The sequence below is a fragment of the Monodelphis domestica genome, chromosome 3 (genome assembly GCF_027887165.1).
Source record: "Monodelphis domestica isolate mMonDom1 chromosome 3, mMonDom1.pri, whole genome shotgun sequence".
NCBI lineage: Eukaryota > Metazoa > Chordata > Mammalia > Didelphimorphia > Didelphidae > Monodelphis > Monodelphis domestica.
The window spans coordinates 62752525-62770445 of record NC_077229.1 but is presented as its reverse complement, the minus strand read 5'-3'; the positions used below and the strand labels follow the sequence as shown (position 1 = coordinate 62770445).

The window sequence follows — 17921 nt, the reverse complement described above, 5'->3', positions numbered from 1 at the left end:
GACTGATGGAGGAAGGGGCAAGGAGAGATGTGACCTTCTGGAAAGCGTGTGTTAATATAGAAGCTGACTCATTCTCTACCTCAGCTGGTACAGATGTGGTTTTTAACTTGATAATAGGATATTGGTCCCAGGAAACCCATTATTCCTGTGCTCTCCTGTTTTCATTGACTGTTTATGTGCCACCCCAGGTCCGTTTCCAGGTGTTGACTTAAATCTAAAGACCTGTGTGATTTGGGACCACATAACCATAGAGATCAATTCTGTGCCACTTGATTAAGAATAATAGAAGCAGCTAGGCTGCTAGGGATTAGATTAACTTGCAGGATGGATCTTTCCATGAATATTTCTTCTTCTAGAATGTTTTCCCCCCTATTAGTCTATTTTAGCTTGATTTCAACTAGAATACTGTGTAAAACATAGCACAACACTGGATTGTCCTATAGCCCAACAGTGTCTTAGCTATATAGAAACCTTAAGCCAACTAAACTGTAAGTGTATTCTGGTTTAGTTGTACTCAAAAATTACTTTCCAAGTAACTGCTTCAGGAAAAGAATTGCTTTGTAATTACTCTGTGTGGACATTGACTGTGAGTGGTATTAATCAACCAGTATGGGTAATTCTTAGTGCATTGTTCATTTGTGTGGCCTTCCCAACTCTTTAGATTTTATGACTAATGACTAACTTCCTAGGTCAACTCATAAAAACAAAGTATTCCTGAGATATAGACATTTATTACATTATCTCTTGATTTGAGTTGAAGAGAGGATAATGGCCTGGGTAGTATGGCAACCAAGAAGGGATACTGAGGAATGGAAGGAGGTGAGCTAGATTTAGTTTTTATCTGCACAGGAACAGCAGATTTGAGTAAGCCTATATCGGAAGAAGATGTGGCCCAAAGAGACTCCAGTATATCCTTAGGTATTTCAAAAGTGGGAGGCTCTTTTGCCTCCTGGTTCTCCGAGAGAAATACTGGGAGTAAATTTAAAGATTCCTCTGGTACTTCCAATGTTAAGGAACCATCTGGGGAGCAAGTTATTGTGGCTCTGAGTTTGCATAGAAGGTTTCTCCCCAGTAAATTTAAAGGGGAGTCAGGCATCAAAAGAAAGGAATGTTGTACCTCTAGGGGTCCTACAGACACCATTCTAGGGGCAAGTTTTTTAACTCTTTGGGTTATAAGTGTTAACCACCTTTAAGGTAACATGGGGTTCATTAGTATAGGGAGGGCAGTGGATAGGGATAACGGGTAGTAGGACATCAGGGTCCAGAAAATCAAAGGTTGTATCCTCTGATTCCTGTGCCCCAGACACCTTCATTGTGTTTGGGATGTTCCTTGGGCACCCCCCTGAAGGGCACCTCGACTATTTTTTGGACGAGCACCATTTCTTATATATTGTTGTTGGGTATTATAATTTTCTTCATTTTGAGCATTGTCGTTATTAATCATTATTATAATTTCTAAGATTCTGGTTTCTATGAGCATTATCATTTCCATAGTTATTATTTCTAAAGTTGTTATTAAACTGCGTATTTCTTCCGATCATCTTAAGAAAGGTTCTACATTCCATCATTTTGTGGCCCTTCTTCTCACAGAAGTGGCAGGATTCATCTTCTCGAGTTAAATCTAGCTTCAGACACTTGTTTATTTAGCTATATGACATGAGCAGTTCTCCTGGACCACAAGTAAATTGCTTAATGCTTTTCCTAATATGTAATTATAGTTCAGTCACTCCCTGGTTCCATATCAGAATGGAAAAGGAAGTGGTTGTCAGTAAAATATAGTTTATATACATTTACGTAATTTATAGTTCTAGAATAGTCACTTTACTATTCTAAAGGAAAGAAAAGGAAATTTTGAAGAATCTTCCACAACATATGCCTATAAATATATTGTGTGTTGAAGACTTGTACTTTAGCAAGTGTGGCTGATATTATAGATATTTGAATAACAAATTGGACTTGTTCCTGGTGCCTTCTTATATATGAAAATCCATTCTTGTGACCTTGCTCTCTTCTCTCTAGATGGACTTGGTGGCATTGGCATGGGGCTAGGACCAGGTGGACAACCCATTGATGCCAATCATCTAAACAAAGGCATAGGAATGGGCAACATAGGACCTGCAGGTAAGGGCAGAGTTCACTGTATTCTGTTCTACTGCTTAATTTTGAAAAGAAGCAAGATTTCATCTGGAGGATAGTGAAAGTAAATATATTGACTAATGTGTGATGTTATAGAAAATTATTTTTTAGTGATTTCATATTTTAATTGTTATTCTTAAAATAATCTTTAAAATAGGTAGGTAAGCTGATTTAAAATATTTGTTTAAAGCACTGGTGTGCTTTAAATATGTGATTGTGATGCCTGCCAAAGAGAAATACAAAAGATAAAATTGGTCTTTTCCTTGTGGAATTGGTTACTTAGTTATTTCTTCCATTTGGCAGATAAAGAAGCTGATTCAGAGAGGAGGTACATTCAGGTCAGAACAGTGATAGCAAGCCAGCCCTGGATTCCATGTCTTGATCTTTCCCCTATAGTTTCCTTGTTATCAGAGATTTGTTGCTAACAAAACAAGTTTGTAAAAGACTAGTAAATTTTTTTCGTCAAATCTTTTTGGTGATGTGTACATGAACCATTTGGTTGATTTTTATTTTCATGTTAAAGCCTTCCCTTAAAAGTAGGCACACACCTTAAGACAAGAAATGATTCCTATCTACAAAGTGGGGGTTGGAAAATCAAAAAATGTGAGTGAGTAAAAGAGAGTAAACTTGAAAGAGGGGTAGCAGCCTCTGGAGACCCTTTAGTGTTGGAACAAACAACTATGAATATCAATAGTTCTGAGCCTTGATGGTCGTAATTATTTTATCAAGGAAATATGGTTAGTTATGCTTAGTATACTCTGCTTTTAAAAAGAAAGGAAAGTATGTGACACATTGTAAGATTTTTTTTTTATTGAGTTTAGAAAAAATTTAATGGTTCTTAAAATGAATACGCTTTAATTAGTTATCTGGAAAATGTGAAATATTTTCATTGGTTTTTGCAAACCTATTCCCTCATGTCAGATAATTGAGATATTAACAATATTTGGGAGAAATAGTTTAGTTTTTTAAAGACTTTTTTGGTCTTCCTCATTTTCTTATTTCCTATTAGAAAAAATAATTTGCTTTTATAAGCCATGAGAAAAGTTGTATTAAATGGACATAACTATGTCCTGCATGTTTCTGGTATCATCATAATTGAGAATTTCTGTGCATTTTGAATTTTCTAGTTTTTCCCTGAAGGAGATGTAGAAGCTCCTGTGCTTATGACCTTAACAGTTAGTTCTTTGTGTGAAGACCTAAGTAACAATATATGGAAGGTGGGAGGGATGGTCAATATGTTAGATTGCAGAATTAGGGTTTAAGAAGAACCAAAGGGGCTAAATAGAGTAATGGGCTGAATGATGTTTTCTCCATTTAATGGATTATCCATTTAATGGAGCAATATTTTGTGGTGTGTTGTACAATGAGCACTAGACTTGGTCAGAGAGAAGACTTCTGTATAGTCTTAATCCTAGTCACTTAATAGTCTCTGAGCCTCAATTTTTTTTTTCTTATAAAACTGTTTATTTCACTTGTGCCTTGTTGAAGATTTAAATGTGAAAGTACTTTGTAACAAAAGGCATTATACAAATGTGAGGTGCTATTGAGAATAGCTTTTCACTTTTTGTTACATTGTTACTGTTCATCTAAGAAGCATCATTTACTATTTTTGATAGAGTTTGTTTGCATTGAATTTTTCTTTTTAAGGAATGGGAATGGAAGGCATGGGATTTGGAATAAACAAAATGGGAGGTAAGAAATTCTTACTATAACCAGTATTTGTGTGATCTTTTATCTTCCCTCCCTAGCTCATTCTTAGCACCCTCTGTGAATTTTTGAATTTGAGTCTAGGAACTACCTTTGCCCCTGATATTAGTTCAGCAAGGCCCCCTTATACCCTCTGGTATGAGAACCAGTACGGTAGGTAATATGCTTGTTTCCAAAGGCACAAACACTGTGCTGGTCAATTCCCAGCTGGAAGCATATGAAAAGTGCCGTTTTCCCCAATTAGTGTCAATGGCTCCCTAGCAGTGAGATTAAAGGTTTCATTTTAATTTCAGGCATGGAGGGCCCCTTTGGTGGTGGCGGCATGGAAAACATGGGTCGGTTTGGATCTGGCATGAACATGGGCCGAATGAGTGGTGAGGATCTGGTTGCTATAGTATTTAGACTCGAGTCTTCTGTTTTGAGATGGAAGACCCAGCTTGGTGCAAAGCAGTATTTTCCCCCCCAAAACTATTAGTAAAACCAATTTCCACTTCCACTCTGCCGCTAAACCAACAAAGGCTTTCTAAGTATAGATGTGTTCTAGATTTGCCAAAAAAGAATCAGGAGATGCAATGTACATTTGTTTTAGATGCTTCTTTGGTTTTTCAGGCTTAACAGTGGTGTGCTATTTTATCAGGAATTTCCCAACCAATTTATAAAGCTTTGATGAACACCAAAAATGCCTCAATGATTTAATTTTCCACTAAACAGTAAATAGTTTTAAAGTTTTTTTTTTTTTCAAAATATTCTCAAATTTAAATATGAGTGCAATGGATTTAAAATATTTATGTAAAGTTTTATGTGGAGAAGAGAAATATGAACAAACCCATAATGTAAAGATTTTTTTGTTTTGGTTTTTACAACAAAATTACATTTTCATTCAGATATGTTGTGAATCATTACTTTTTCCTAAAACATGATTATTCCATGATAACCAATTAAACCATGGTTAACTATATCAGTGGTGTAAAGGTTTTGAAAAGTATATTTGGGAATAGGAGATTCCCACTAATGACATTCTTGTTTCAGTATTTGGCTTTTTTTTTTTTTAGTCAGACTTTTAAGAGCTGACAGGGAACTTGGAACTCATCTAGACATACAAGATGGCTAGAACTAGGTTTGGAATCCTAAGACCTGCTCTAAACTCTGATGTTCATTAGTTGTGTGACCTAACAAAACTTCTTGCCTTCACTGATCCTCAATTTCCCCATCTCTAAAATGGAGATAAAGTTTGCGTGCCTACTGGTTCTTGAGATTAAATGAGATGGTGTCTGTAAAGTACTTTAGAAAGGCTAGCTGCCACCATTGAATTAATTCTCTAAAGAAAGAGGGAGACGTGATTTATTAGTATCTTTGTTGGCCAATGAAGGCATAGAGAATTAAAATCAGAGTATGCATGTCTGCAGAATAAATGCCAAATATTGAACCTTTTCAATATGGTTTATTATAAATGTGTTGAAAATGCATGTTACTTAATGTTGTAACATAGCTGTAATTGATGTATATAATTCCTGTTTAGTGACTTTAGACTTCACCCATAGGTAGATAACTGAGAAAAGTTTTTAAGTGGAAGATGAAATGGTTAAGGAAATGTTGAGAGAATGGCCAGCTGATAAAATCAGCCTGATTTCAAGAGCACAGAGCTGTAGGACAAATCTTATTGTGAGCGGTATTCTAATGCCAACCTTTCTGTCAGCTAAAAAGTTTTCTTGGTTTTAGAGTGAATGACCTGCTTCTTTGGAGAGGAAATAATGTAAATAGTGTAAAAATTCAGTTCTTTGTAAGAGCCAGTATAACTTGACTTTTTGGATGGTAGTGTATCAAGTCAAGAGTGCTTTATATACATTGTTTCCATTGATCCTTGAACCATCCTTCTAAGAAGTAGGAAAATGCATGGTTATTCTCATTTTATAAATGAGGAAAGTGAGGTTCTGAGAAGAGAAAATGGTCCCATATCAAGGAAGTAGGAAATGGCCCTTGAGATCCCTGATCTCTGTTATGCCAACCTTCTAGTAGGCCATTGAACATTGTCAGATGATTGGGGTTGTCTTGTACTGTCCTTTGAGTTACTGACTAGATGGCAATTAAAATGAATTCCCCTTTGAAATGAATTCACTACCTTTGGAGTAGTGGACAAATAACAGAATTCATATACTTTGGAGAGGTGCTCATAAAGTGTTATGAGCCTTTCTGAAGAAAACTATTCAAGAAATGAGAAAGAGAATTGCCTGTGGAAGAAATAACCGTTTCATCTTTGTGGTAGTTGGTTCTTTGGGGAATAGCTCAAACAGGCTGAGAATTTTGTAACCCCCAAGGTAATTCTTTCCACAGAGATGGAGCGAGGAATGGGTGGAGGATTTGAGAGAGACTTTGCACGGAATGAGATGGGAATGGCTCGGAGTTTTGGAGAACCTCTTGGCAGGGGAATGGGTAAGCCATTTGAATCCAGCATAATAGTATGAGTCTTGGAGGAGAAAGTGTGCGGAGTTGAGTATCTTAGAATTATTATGTATGATATGTTTGTTGTTTTTTTCCTTCTCTAACATGTTTTCAAAACATAGTGACAGCTAGGTAGCTCAGTGGTTGAGAGGCAAGCAGTCCTGGGTTCACATGCAACCATAGACATTGCCTAGCTATGTGACCCTTGGCAAGTCATTTAACCCCAATGCCTAATCTTTACCCCATGTCTGCCTTGGAACCAATACTTAGTATTGATTCTAAGAAGATATGGGTTAAAAACAACAAACGTATGACTCCTTATGTGACTTAGTGTTTTGTTCCCTATACTTCTATAAATTTTCATTGGTATCTTGGAATTGCCACTTGGTAAAGTACGTTAAAACTAGATGGCACTTCCAAGATCTCAGGGGAAAGTTTAAACTGTCCTTTTATTACTAATAGGATATTGAATTTTTGATCTAAAAAAGCTAAAATAAAGCTGGGCATTCTTAATTCCCATATTTCTAATTGATTTGGAGAGCCATTGCCTTGTAAACATTTCTATGTAACTCTAGTTGGTTGAATGACCTGCTTTTGGATATGTGAGCTCATAGGCAGAGAAACAATACATGACTTGTTATTAAACCAAATTTTCCTGTCTTTTGGACTCCCCACCAACATCTGATTATTTAGTTATGGTCACGAATTGGCTATGGGTGTGGGGGGAAGAATTGTTCTAAAATATAGGTTTGTACAATGAATAGTGCCTAGCCCCCATAGTCAGGAAGATTCATCTTCTCTAGTTAAATCTCACTTCAGACACTTGTTTATTTAGCTATATGACATGGGCAGTTCACTTAACCCCGTAGCCTCAGTTTCTCTTCTGCAAAATGAGCTGCTGGAAAAAATAGCAAATTAACCTAGTGTTTTTGCCAAGAAAACCCCATATATATTAGATACATTGTTTTTCTTACAATTGTGTTTCCAGCTTGGTAAAAAATGCTTAGGACTAGCAGAGTAACATTGATTCTCTTAACATAAGCAGAGGTCTGAAGAGTTTATTTGATAAACTGAAGAGTATTTTGGTTTGACTTTCTTAGTTATGGAGAGATTTGGAATTATTGAGCATTTTCTCCTCCTTTCCTCCTCCCTTCCTACATGCCTTTTCCAAGGAAGTCACAGTTTTATGAAAGTTTCCTTTTACGCCAGTTAATAGTATTCCTCCATTGGCCACTTCAAAGTCCCTAATACTTGCCTCTGTATTTTCCTGTTTTAGGTGGTGGTGGTGGCAGTGTTCCAGGAATCGAGAGGATGGGGCCTGGGATTGATCGCATAGGTGGTGCTGGGATGGAAAGAATGGGTTCTGGCCTAGGCCATGGAATGGATAGAGTAGGGTCTGAGATGGAGAGAATGGGCCTCGTCATGGATCGTATGGGGTCTACTGTAGAGAGAATGGGGTCAGGAATAGAACGAATGGGTCCTCTTGGCATAGACCACATGACAACAAGCATCGAGAGAATGGGCCAAACCATGGATAGGATAGGTTCGGGTGTAGAACGAATGGGAGCTGGCATGGGTTTTGGTATTGAGAGAATGGCTGCTCCTATAGATAGGGTTGGCTCAACTATAGAGAGGATGGGATCAGGTGTGGATCGCATGGGTACCACCATGGATCGCATGGGTCTAAGTATGGATCGTATGGTGCCTGCTGGCATGGGAACTGGCATAGATCGCATGGGCCCAGTTATGGATCGAATGTCTACTGGCTTGGACCGTATGGGTGCCAATAACATGGAGCGCATGGGATTGGACCGTATGGGAGCCAATAACATAGAGCGCATGGGATTGGACCGTATGGGAGCCAATAACATAGAAAGAATGGGTCCCACTATGGGACCAGCCCTAGGTTCAGGAATGGAGCGCATGGGACTTGCCATGGGAGGTAGTTTTGACAGAGCTATGGAAATGGATAGGGGAAACTTTGGAGGCAGTTTTGCAGGATCTTTTGGAGGTGCTGGTGGCCATGTGCCTGGGGTTGCTCGAAAAGCCTGCCAGATATTTGTGAGAAATGTAAGTCTACACCCTTTTTATTTTCACTCTTCCTTGTTTTTTCAACGTCCAAAACCCCAGGAAACTTTCCATAATCAGTATTGCGTAATCAAAAGGCTAGCCAAGATAGCTCAATTTAGTAATGTGTGTTGCATCTGAACATTTTACAATAGGTCAAATTTACTTTTATTCATATTTATTTTTTATATTTATATATGTGCATGTGGGACCAACTGATCATTAAAATGATATTAATGATAGTTAAGTTCATAAAATCTTGCCTTCTCTATTATACCAGAATGCATAATCATACCTGCAGATCAAATGAAATTCTGCAATTCCATAACTTTTGAAGTGTCTTCTCTAGATATACATTATGCGGGGGGGGGGGGGGGTGTTACAGAATCTTTAGTTTAAAAAAATAATACTGAGACCATAGAATTTCAGTGGTATGGATGATTTTCTAAATTTCCGTTTTGATATTTTCTCCCTTTACATTGTTAGTGTGTAATCTTTTCCTGTTCCCTTAACTTTGTATCAGCAAATTTCATAGAAGTTTTTCCCATGCATTCTTTGGAATATGGCTTTGTCCCTAATTCTTGGCTATTATAAAAAATACGTATTTTGGTGTACATGGGACTGCCATTTTTGTTTTAAAAATTATTCTAGTAAACCTTCACATTAACTAGATGAGGACTGAGGGCTCTTCTCTTGCTTTGTTTCTAGCCTGTTCCCAAAGTAACCTGGTACTTTAGAATCCAGAAAGTCCCTCTAGTCCTTGCTAGAACATCAGCTCTCAACCCTCTGTCAGATCTATGGGCACCCAGCACCATAGGAGGCTAACAAAAAGCAATAGTAGTAGCCGTCTTGTGTTTTGCCCTCCCATGTGACTGTAGCCAGGCTTATAACCAGTTTGTGGAGCTAGCTGCTTTCAATGGTTTAAAAAAATAACCACCAAAACCCCAGTCTGAGCAGCAGTATGTTCTATTCTTTCTTCATTAATCACCCACAAAAAGGGACAGGGAATGAGACCTTCCCCCTTTTCTTAGCAATACTTTTGAATTAGTAAAACAGAATTTCATGATTCTAGAGTTGGAGGGCATTTTGTTGACTGTCTAATGCATCTCATATGTGACAAATGATCAGTAGAAAAGCTTAAGGACATCCAATGAGTGGGAACCTCTCCCTATCATTGCTATGGAAAGCTTCCATGTTACAATCTTAGAAATCTCCCTCCTTTCATGGAACTAATAGTAAAGGAATGTTAAATAGTTGAAGAATTTCTTAGCTTTGAAATCAGTACTATATCAGCTTCTCTATAATAAGCAGTACTTTTTAACTTCAGAAATAATAGTGCTGGTTTTCTTGATAACATTTTTTGCTTACTATACAGCAATAATCTCTTAATTGACAGTGTGGTGATGTGTTTTTTTTCCCCCTTCAGCTCCCTTTTGACTTTACATGGAAAATGCTAAAAGACAAATTCAATGAATGTGGTAAGTGTTTTAAGATATTTATAAGCATGCTTCCAGACTGTGGAAGCCTGAGATTTGGGGGGTGGAGTTATTTGTTTTGAGGGAAAACAGTGAGGTCTGCCACTATCCACCTTTGCCAAAAGGTTCATGGTAGTTGGGATTTTCTTGCATGTTAGAACAGCCTTGCCACTTGGTATAAACTAGTTTTTCTCTCCATTCAGTCAGCATTCCCTTAGTCATACTTCCAGGAGCCCTAGTTGGCCTGGTGCATGCTGCCATCCCTTCTTTTCTTTCTCTCTGTCTCTCCCCGTCTCTCCCCCCTATCTCCCTCCCTCCCTCCCTCTCTCCCTCTCTCTCCCTCAACACCTTTTGAACCCAGTTAGAGATAGCAGCATGGAGAAGATTTCTGTTGTCATCAACCCTGCTTGACCCCATGTGAAAGTTACCAGTGATTATTTATATTGGATTCATCACTTTGGGGCAAACTTTGTCTTTGGTAGATGTGAAACTAAAGGTACTTTAAGAGAAGCCTTTGTACCTTCCCCAGACAGCCCATTAGAAGATGCTTGGCATCCCTTTCATTGTTGATGGGTATCTTTTAATATTGCCCATGCTTCCTTGTCCCTGAGCCCATCCTTTCCTGTTTACTTGAAGTCCTTCCCATTAGCTGCAAGACCTCTAGTTCTTGGCTTTCTTTGTATCCCCAGCTCTTGGAATAGTGATTGGCACATAGTAGACACTCAATAAATTCTGTCAACTGCTTTCAGTCCTTTTTCTACTTCTGCTTAATCAGGCTGCTTGTTTTCATCTCTAAACTTTTTCAACCAGCCTTTCCTAAGTAAGCTTAAGTGCTCTCTTTTTTCCCCTGTCTTTCTCCTGTGGGGATTTTCTACCCATCCTGAATAATTTCATTTAAATTTTAACACTTCCCTAATTCTTTAGGTCAGGTACCAATAACTATGTTTGCCAATGTTTTGTTTTTATGTCATTTTAAAATTGCAAATTGCTTCAGTAAATACTTTTTTAACTATTCCTTTTGTATTTACCTACCACTAATCCAAAGTCTGAGTCTCAGCAGTCATCCTCAGTTTTCATATCTTTGAATACCTTGATACCTCCTGTGGTTTTGTGTTCCTGAAGTCTTTTCTCTGATGAAACTCAATCCTTGGTTCTTCAGGGTTCTCTTCTCCCACTCTTGGTGGGAATTGAAAAAAGTCCATCCCTCCCCCCAATCCCATTTCTTAGAGCTTGGCATGTATAAACAGATCTTGTTATTTGGGCGAGATCCTATTAATTATGCCTAGGTGATTATATTTGTTTAGGCTGTAGACCTTTATTTAAATGACATTGGTCAGAGCTTCATTTAAATCTGACCTTGACTTTTAAGTTAGTCAGATTGTGTGGGTATTTGCAGCAGAATAGAAACATTTGTTTTTCAAAAGGAATCATCGATAATAAAGATGACAGATAAAATCATTCTTCTTGCTGAGGATCTATAACAGTGGTAAATGAGGCTATTTCCCTTTAAATCTCAACTAAATTAGTATGGCCAATCAGATTTTAATTTATGCATGGTGATAATATTTAATAACTACAGATAGATCAACTTTTATGTTGATTTGATGGCGCTGTGTAATGATTGACCTATCAAAGTTCCTTAGGCAATTCATTAAATAACATGTAAAAACGTGTGTATACCTACTTAGGTCAAGGGACAAAATCCCAAAGCCTTTGAGATGAAATCTGATTTCCCAAAATCTCTTTCATTTGATGGGTTTACAAATACTGTAGACCTATTAGGAGGGGAACAGCAGCAGCTCAGCTATCAAAAACACTGTTGTATTTTAGTATTTATATTTTAAGCATTTGTCATTGTGGTCGAATTTGAAAGGAATTATTTCTCTGTAACTGTTGACCCCAGAATCCAGCAAATGTTCTGGACTGAAATGAATATGGAAGTATTTGACCCCCAGAAAGCTAAGAACATGGGACTTTCTCATTTGTCTGGTGGCTTAATCTAGTTTGGTCTTTTCTCCTCCTCTGTTCAGGCCATGTGTTGTATGCAGACATCAAGATGGAGAATGGCAAATCCAAGGGTTGTGGCGTGGTTAAGTTTGAGTCCCCAGAGGTGGCAGAGAGAGCCTGCCGAATGATGAATGGGATAAAACTCAGTGGCAGAGAGATTGATGTGCGAATTGATAGAAATGCTTAAGCAGTTGCCTTTCTTTTTTTTTTTAACATCAATACCAGACTTCCAAATTTGTATTTTGTTTTCCTTGTTAACCATTTTAATTTGTTGGCTGGATGTATAAAGATGTTAAAATTCAGTTGCTTTCTGGGGTGATTTTAATTACTTTTTTAATGACTGGGATTCCATTTGACTGTTTGCATTGAGATTGCAATGTATGCAATTTTTTTTGTAGTTGTGGCATCTTGTTGACATTACGACTTTGATAATAAATACCAGTTACTGAAAGCCTCTTAACCTTGTTGTGAAGTTTGTTGGAAGTATTTATTATATTCTGAATATCTCTTTGTTTAGTATGAATGATTCCTACCTTCCATTTCTCCCTGTCATAGTGTCTATCTAGTTCATTACTTTTACTGTCAGTGCTGAGGATTTGGGCATCAGATTTTGAGACAATTGCCTCTTACATACTCAGACCCTAGTTCTCAGAGAAACAATGGCTACAAAGGGCAAAAAAGTTGAACAAGGTGCCTAACAAATAGGGCAGCGTAATTGGTAGAGTAGATGCTACTGCTGTTTTCATGATTTAACAGCTTGGAGTTGATGGGGGTTGGTTTGTTTGTTTTGCCATAATTTAATTCAAGATGCACCTACATTGTACCAGTGCTATGAGGCAGCTAGGTGCTTATTGGATAGAGTGCTAGGCTTGGAGTCAAGAAGACCTGAGTTCAGATTTGGCCCCAGACACCTAGCTATGTAAACCCTAGACAAGTCACTGAACTCCCCCTTTGCCACAGTCTCCTTATCTGTCAAATGAACTGGAGAAGGAAATGGCAATCTACTCCAATTATTTTTGCCAAGAAAACACCAAATGAAATCACAAAAGTGTTCACACAACTGAATAATGACAACCTGACCAGTATGTTATATCCAAGCCTAAGTTTACAGATAACTATGTCTACAGATATATTTATATTCCCCGGAATACCTCTCTCCAGCTCTATATAACCAATGTATTTTCTGTATTAGTCCCCCTGGGCTAATTCTTCAAAAAGTCAACATTTCTCACTTTTCATAGACCAAAGCAAGTGTCTTTGAATATCCCAACATTCTTTTTTTAACTCAATGTTCAGCTCAGAACTTAGCTTTTTTTTTTTATTGATTAATTTAGAGTATTTTTCCAGGATTATAAAAATCATGTTCTTTCTCTCTCCTCCCTCCCCCCAAACCTCTACCATAGCCTGCACACAATTCTTCTGAGCTTTACATGTGTCATTGATCAAGACTTATGTCCATATTACTGATACTTGCACTAGGGTGATCATTTAGGGTTTATAACCCCAATCTTATCCCCATTGACCCATGTGATGAAGCCAGAACTTAGCTTCTAAAAACTCCTGTTAAACCAAGTTAGATATGTTACTTGGCTATTTCATTTTATATTACACTAGGAGAAAGTGCAAGTGAGATATGACCCTGGAGTGTAAACATTTCATTTTCCCATCCTCTTCTCCCTTTCATCTGACCCAAATCTCTCCCTTCCACATCTCCCTAGAGGGAGAGGGTACAGGAGATGGGGAACACAGAAGAAAGGAAGCAATCAAGCAGAGAGCTACTTCAAGAGGTAATTTTAATACAGTCAGTATTCATGCATGAGAACAGAACAGTACAGGCTGATGGGGTAAATACATAAAGGAGAAGCTTATAATTTTCTCTGGACCCACCACGGAGGAGGAGGAGAGTTCCTGGATTCCAAAGATGTTCTGCAAAGGAAAATGAGATTCTACAGCCTTTCAGGCAGGTCAGTGGTTCTATTTGCTTCTCTTCCTAAGTTTCCCTAAAGAGACGGGGGCCGGATTGGATGTAATAGTCCTTTTGTTGATCTCCCTTGCTGTCCCAAGAGAACAGAGCTGAGCTAATAAAACACTTGGCCCAACTCTGGGTTCTTATGCTGCTGCTGCCCCCACAGATGACTTGGAAATGCACATCAGAAACAAATCCTTTTGGATGTATATAGCATAGCAGGTACCTACCTCAGAAACTAACATCATCATATACTTCTGTCTCCCTGTCAAAGAGAAAATGAACCATAAGTAGTCCACAAATGCCAGCCCATCTCTAAATAGACTTGAGGATAGACTAACCCTCCCAACACCCATACTTTTGCCCATATGTTTTCAACTTCATCACTTACAGGGGAAGCAGAGCTGTTCTAGGGATGAAACCATCTGCAAAAAGGGAACATTAGGATTGCTGGGGTTATAAGGACAAGTGTTCCACCCATACCTAAAGCCTATAACCAACTCACATTTTCCTCTGACATCCCGGCATAGAATCTGTTCTCGGCTGGTGAACTGGATCACGTCCAGGATCTCCCCACGTCTGATAGCCAAGTTTCTACCACCCCCACGACGGGTATTGGCATTGGGGTCAATCATCATCCTTGTCAAAGTCACAATGTCCCCTTCAAACTAGAGGCACAAGGGTAATTTAGTGTGGTAGTCTAGCTTCAGTCACTTATCTGGGACTTTTTTTTGCCCTCAGTTAATCATCCAGATATTTATAGAATCCCCTGGAAGTCTTTTAAAAAGCCAGTGTGCTGCAATTATGGCTATTCTGATCATCATCCCCCAGACCTTAAAATTCCACCAGGTCCAGTTCATACTTGGGCCAGATTGTACCAAGAAGAGGAGGAGGATGCAGAGATGTTTACTTCTGACCTTAAATTTCTTTCTGAATTCTCTTTCTGCTTTCTCTTCCTTCTTGCACTGCTTCAGGGGCTTCAGGGCTTTGGAGATTTCCTCTACCTTATCCTCTTCTGAGGATTTCCAGCTATTCCTGAAGAAGGAGAATCACATACTTAACTATAACAGCATACAGATGCCTTGCCCCTCCAGCCCTGACCTTACTTGAACCCTGAATTACCATAGTTGCATGCCAGGTGGTTGGAAATCTTTGAGAGTTCTCTCTGCAACCAGTAGGTCATCTCCTGAGGAAGCCAAAAAGCTGGGCTGGCAAAGGGGAACATAGACCCTGTGTTTTCACTATCCCCCTAATCCTTGGTGCTCCACAATGTATCTTCCTCTTTACCCACCCCCAATGCTATAGATTTGAGTGTATAATATCTACAAATTCCTGCTATAACAGTCATTTGTGAACCAACTAGGGAGGTTCTGCCTTCCACAGGAAAGGCAAAGTCAGTTCTGGGACTAAAGAACAGTAAAAACACGTATGAGTGAAGTTCCTGACTGCAGGGAGCAAGGAAAGAGTTCAGTTTTGAAATTTGGACTTGAATTGGGAGAACAATAAATTTAACAATGTGACATGGAGGAACATCTGTGTTGACAAGGTGAAGAGAGATTCCCTGTAGATGGTGAAGATCCTTTAAGATGGCTATGTTTGTAGATAACACTGCTTCTCATATCCACACTGCCCCAGAATGCTGCTGGGCAGAGCATCATGAGGGAGAGATGCAATGAATAAGGAGAGAGAATGTAGGGGAAATGACTGAATGAAGAAGGAATGATGATGACTTGAAAAGGGCAATCCCCAGGGTTCACATATGTAGCTTGGCGATAGATACTGGATATCTATAAAGCAAGCCAGATCCAGAAACCTAAAAATAAAAGACCTGACCAAATTGCATTTTGAGTCTGACACCAGAAGGCAATAGTCCTATCATGCTGCTCTTCTCTGATAGGACCATATTTGGAGAAATGGAGAATGACCAAAATCCATAGATTGGAGACCCTGCCCTCTATGAACCTGAAAGAACCTAGATTATAAGAAACAGGGAACCTGGCAGTTCCCCATAAGTATTGGAACATCTGTCATGGTTGGAAGATGGCTTAGACTCTCTCCTTGGCATTGGAAGATAGAACTAGGCAACAGTGGATGGAAGATGCAGAGACACAAGAGAGGTCCAAAAGTAGAATGAATTGCATTATGAAGAGAAAAGCTCACACACAGGTAGTTGTCAGATGATCTCTAAATGACCACTTGGTGGCTTCATAGATGGAATTCTTATACAGGGACCTGTATAACTTCAGATCTATAAGACACTTTGTGAGAAGCTAAGCTTGGTTCAGAACAGAATGGGAGAATTTAATCTCAAGGAATTACTCAGGGTCAAGAAATAGTTTGGGTATCTAGAGACCAAAGACCTAAGGAAATGGACTCAAGCTGGACTATCTCCTCTCCCTTCACAAATGTTATTACCTAACTTAGAATAAATCACTGTTGTGTAGTTTTTGAAAGTACAAAGCGTAAGCAAGCAAACATGAGTGGGTAGTGCATGAAATAACCCCATTTTATAAACAGGCAGTATTAAGAGGCCAAATAACAACATTGGCACTGAGATTCATGGTAGCTTACCCACCCCAAGATCTGGAAGCTGACTACATCTGAGTCCTACAAGCTCAGACCCCAATGCCACCCCTCTCTCAGCCTTAACACTACTGATTGATGCAGAGAAACGTAGAAAAGAAAAAAGGTAGACTGCAAAGGGCAGAGTCTAATATTGGGGTTCCAGGACTGACTGCTCCTTTGGGCAAGTCACTCCACCTTCCTGGGCTTAACTAACTTGTAAAATGAGTCAGACCATTTTTACTGCTAGAATCGCTGAGAGACCAGGGTCCAAAGACCATTCTTCATTTGTGCAACTTAAATTTTGGAATGATGGATAGGCAATGAACAATTGGTCCCTCAGGAAGAAAGATCAAAGGTCTCAAATCTGTCTCTGAGAGAACAGTTGAAGGAATGTTCCAGAGATCTGTTATTCAGTGGTGTCAAACTCTTCGTGTCCCTGTGGAACTTAAGTAGCACCCCAAAACTGATCTTAGGGTTTTCTTTTGCAAAGATACTGGAATGATTTGCCATTTGCTGCTCCAGTGAACTAAGGCAAACAGGTTAAGCGACTTGCCCAGAGTCACACATCTGGGAAGTGTCCAAGGTTGGAGTTGAACTTGGATCTTCCTGACTCCAGGCCCAGCAATCTAATGTGCCGCCTTATTGCTCAGAGGGACTCAAAGTGTCCAACCCCTGCTGATAGAGCAGCCTTAGGGAAGCCAGAAGAGATTTATGGGGCAGTGAATAAGGTTCCTGGGACTGACTGAAATGAAATGAGAGCCTATAGAGAGAAGCCCCCCTTGGATCACTACCTCATTGCCTCAGAGGGACTTGTGTAGCTCAGTGAAACTGTGAGCTTTGTCATGCTAAAACAAGCAGGTCGTAGTGGAAAGCGCTGGCAGGTGGCTAACTGGAGAAGGAAATGGCAATACCCAGTATCTGCCAAGAAAACCCCATAGATATATCAAGAGGCTAAAAGAAATGACATCAGAAGATGAGCTGGGGTCCAGATGGACCAAATGGAAGATGAGAATCAGAGCTGCTTTTCATTCTCCAGGGCTACATCCATTTTATTTTATTAAACCCTTAAATCTTCCATGTTTGAATCAATACTCTTTCTTGGTCCCAAGGCAGAAGAGTGATAAGGATTAGGTGATGGAGGTTAAGTGACTTGCCCAGAGTCACACAGCTAGGCAGTGTCTTGAGACCAGATTTGAAACTAGGACCTCTCAGCTCTAGGCCTGATTCAATCTACTGGGCCACCCAGCTGTCCCCACTAAATCCATTTTAATTCTCCATTGTAAGTGTGATTGTAGAGAGTTCACTAGGCCATAAGGTAGTTGAAGAGTTAGGGTCAAAAATGATGAGACCTAGGAGCAACTAGGTGGCTCCGTGGAGAGAGTGGGAGGTCCTGGGTTCAAATCCAGTCTGGGACACTTCCTAGGTGCAAGACCCAGGTTAAGTCAACCGCAGTTATCTAGCCTTTACTGCTTTTCTTCCTTGAAACCAATACCTAATGTTGAGTCTAAGAAGTGATGGTTTTAAAAAAATGATGAAGCCTGATATGATATGGAAAAACA

The 17921-nt window shown here is 39.1% G+C and overlaps 2 protein-coding genes across 6 annotated transcripts in view; one reads left to right on the top strand and one right to left on the bottom strand.

Annotated features, from left to right (window-relative positions):
• Positions 1–12291, top strand: part of HNRNPM (heterogeneous nuclear ribonucleoprotein M) — a 41564-nt gene extending 29273 nt beyond the window's left edge. The window contains exons 11-17 of one of the 3 annotated variants that reach the window (XM_007489465.3): positions 2020–2121; positions 3784–3828; positions 4137–4217; positions 6175–6273; positions 7559–8352; positions 9776–9827; positions 11855–12291. In XM_007489465.3, the coding sequence (XP_007489527.1) occupies positions 2020–2121; positions 3784–3828; positions 4137–4217; positions 6175–6273; positions 7559–8352; positions 9776–9827; positions 11855–12018 (1337 nt within the window). In that variant the 3' untranslated portion in view covers positions 12019–12291. The remainder of the gene's footprint in view (positions 1–2019; positions 2122–3783; positions 3829–4136; positions 4218–6174; positions 6274–7558; positions 8353–9775; positions 9828–11854) is intronic. The other 2 variants (XM_056822043.1, XM_056822044.1) reach the window with 2 other exon arrangements.
• Positions 12292–13607: 1316 nt separating this feature from the next.
• PRAM1 (PML-RARA regulated adaptor molecule 1) lies at positions 13608–15206 on the bottom strand. 3 transcript variants are annotated; one of them, XR_008917351.1, is made up of 5 exons: positions 14920–15206; positions 14303–14832; positions 14189–14222; positions 14028–14062; positions 13608–13757 (listed from the first exon to the last, which is right to left on the bottom strand). XR_008917351.1 is itself a non-coding variant. In XM_056822045.1 (4 exons), exons 2-4 carry the CDS (start codon positions 14433–14435, stop codon positions 13641–13643), a joined length of 399 nt encoding a protein of 132 aa, XP_056678023.1. In that variant the 5' UTR covers positions 14436–14832; positions 14920–15206; the 3' UTR covers positions 13608–13640. The 3 variants fall into 3 exon arrangements, 2 of the variants coding, with proteins under 2 accessions (XP_056678023.1, XP_056678024.1); XM_056822045.1 differs by having other exon boundaries at positions 14189–14832; XM_056822046.1 differs by lacking the exon at positions 14920–15206 and having other exon boundaries at positions 14189–14840.
• Positions 15207–17921: the final 2715 nt, after the last annotated feature.

Excerpts from the sequence above, each read along its gene's own strand:
- PRAM1 (XM_056822045.1), bottom strand. The coding sequence starts at position 14,435 with ATGATGATTGACCCCAATGCCAATACCCGTCGTGGGGGTGGTAGAAAC. Across the intron at positions 14,063-14,188 it reads AGAACAGCTCTGCTTCCCCT|GGAGACAGAAGTATATGATG; the intron begins GTAAGTGATGAA and ends TCTCTTTGACAG. Across the intron at positions 13,758-14,027 it reads TGATGATGTTAGTTTCTGAG|AACATCTTTGGAATCCAGGA; the intron begins GTAGGTACCTGC and ends TTTCCTTTGCAG.